This window comes from Monomorium pharaonis, chromosome 7, assembly GCF_013373865.1.
Source record: "Monomorium pharaonis isolate MP-MQ-018 chromosome 7, ASM1337386v2, whole genome shotgun sequence".
Classification (NCBI taxonomy): domain Eukaryota; kingdom Metazoa; phylum Arthropoda; class Insecta; order Hymenoptera; family Formicidae; genus Monomorium; species Monomorium pharaonis.
In genome coordinates this window covers 20489674-20491463 of record NC_050473.1, presented here as the reverse complement: position 1 = coordinate 20491463, position 1790 = coordinate 20489674, and the positions used below count along the sequence as shown (strand labels likewise).

The 1790-nt window shown below is 38.3% G+C and overlaps 1 protein-coding gene across 1 annotated transcript; it reads left to right on the top strand.

Annotated features, from left to right (window-relative positions):
* The first annotated feature begins 655 nt into the window (after nucleotides 1-655).
* LOC118646555 (putative cyclin-dependent serine/threonine-protein kinase DDB_G0272797/DDB_G0274007) lies at nucleotides 656-1006 on the top strand. Its single transcript, XM_036289696.1, has one exon. It carries the CDS (start codon nucleotides 695-697, stop codon nucleotides 1004-1006), a length of 312 nt encoding a protein of 103 aa, XP_036145589.1. The 5' UTR covers nucleotides 656-694.
* Nucleotides 1007-1790: the final 784 nt, after the last annotated feature.

Here is a 1790-nt window from a genome sequence, read left to right as displayed (position 1 = left end):
CTTGAAATACGTGTATTACAAGAAAAATTTTTCTTACATATGGTACAATGAAAAAGATTATCATTTAACGCTACTTTACGTATCCAAAATTTATATTCATTGTCGCTAAGCCAAGCTTCTTGAAAGCTTCGTTTATTTTTCTTCTCTAATGGTTCGCACATTTTGATAGACAATAGAAAAGAAACCAAACAAAGAATCAACGAAAGGAAAAGAATTAAAAAAAGGAGAATAAATAACGGAAAGATATATAAAAGTTTCTTACTTATTTACAATCGAAACTTTCAACTCGAACTCAACTTTCTCAATGTAACGTTATTAACAAAATGTACTTACGTTCAAAACGTTAACGTTAACGTTATAAAAAGAAAATATTACCAAAACACCGTGAAATACAATAACACAAACAAATCACGATCTCGTGCTATCTGCACAATAGTCAAACGACAAATGCGACTCGCACTCACACAATCAAGAACCAGCCGCGCGACGCTCAGCGCAGCACATGTACGCGATTCTCAATTGTTTATCATAGCGCTGCCGTTTTGCTCACTTGGGAAGCGACTACCATGGCAGACGGTGTGTCCCGTGAGTAATGAATTAATTTATTATTCTTTTTTCTGTATTCTAATGAAATTTACTTTTATATTATATTGTACATTTTCTTATATTACTAGAATCCGAGGAAGCTGCTTCGATGCAGCAGTTGTTGCAACAGCTGCTACAGCAGCAGCAGCAGCAACAACAACAACAGCAGCAGCAACAACAAGAACAGCAGCAGCAACAACAACAACAGCGACAACATCAAGAGGAAATGCAACGAGCGTTGCAGTTCCTCTTTGATGAGCTGCACAAGCAGCAGCAGCAGCAGCCGCAACAGCCGCAGCCGCAGCCGCAGCCGGAACAGCCGCAGCAGCCGCAACAGCCGCAGCCGCAGGAGGTGCAGCCACAGCCGCAGCCGCAGCAGCTACGGCCAAAACGTAAAGTATTTTACATTATTTCTCATTAATATAAAAAATTATTTTATTTTAATAACATATTTATTTATTTTTAAGAAAAAAAAGAGGTGCCGGCCGCGCGCGGGCCCGCTGGCGAGCACAGCGGGGCTTTTGGGGTGCTGGCCGAGGCGGTGACCGAGGTGGCGACGATCGAGGTGGCGGTCAAGGTGGCCACCGAAGTGGCGGCCGTGGTGGCGGCCGAGGTGGCGAGCAAAGCATAAGGCGAGGTGGTGGCCGAGGTGGTGGCCCCACATATATATATAATTATAAATACTATAATATTTCATAAAAATAAATAATTCATAAAAATATTATAAAAAATACTTCAAATCTTTTAAATATCTTTTATTCCTTTCATTATTCCTTTCCTTTATATAAATTAAATGTGGTATAATAGGGCTACTGGCGAAGGTCCACGTAAAAAAACCTAACGCGCTATATAGTGGCACCTCATGGGTGGCGTGGAAGCCACTTAAATAATTTAAATTTTTTTCATTAATCTTTTGCTAACTCGTCAGCTCTTTTTTATTTGTGTATTTAATAAATTATTACAAATTTTATTATTTAATTTATATTTTTATTGAAAATAATTTTATTAGATAATTTTAAAGACAATAAATTACATTATTAATACTAAAAAATTAAATAACAAATAATAATAAATAATATGATTAATGATATCGACGATAGATATCAATTAATCTGCTTAACAACGCTTGAGATGAGCGGGGGACGAGCGAGGGAAGGGCGAGCATAAATGCTTTCGTCGAGCATCAACGTGCTCGCGAACGCACG

What these genes read in the sequence shown, in the direction of transcription:
- LOC118646555 (XM_036289696.1), top strand. Translation starts at nt 695, where the DNA reads ATGCAGCAGTTGTTGCAACAGCTGCTACAGCAGCAGCAGCAGCAACAA.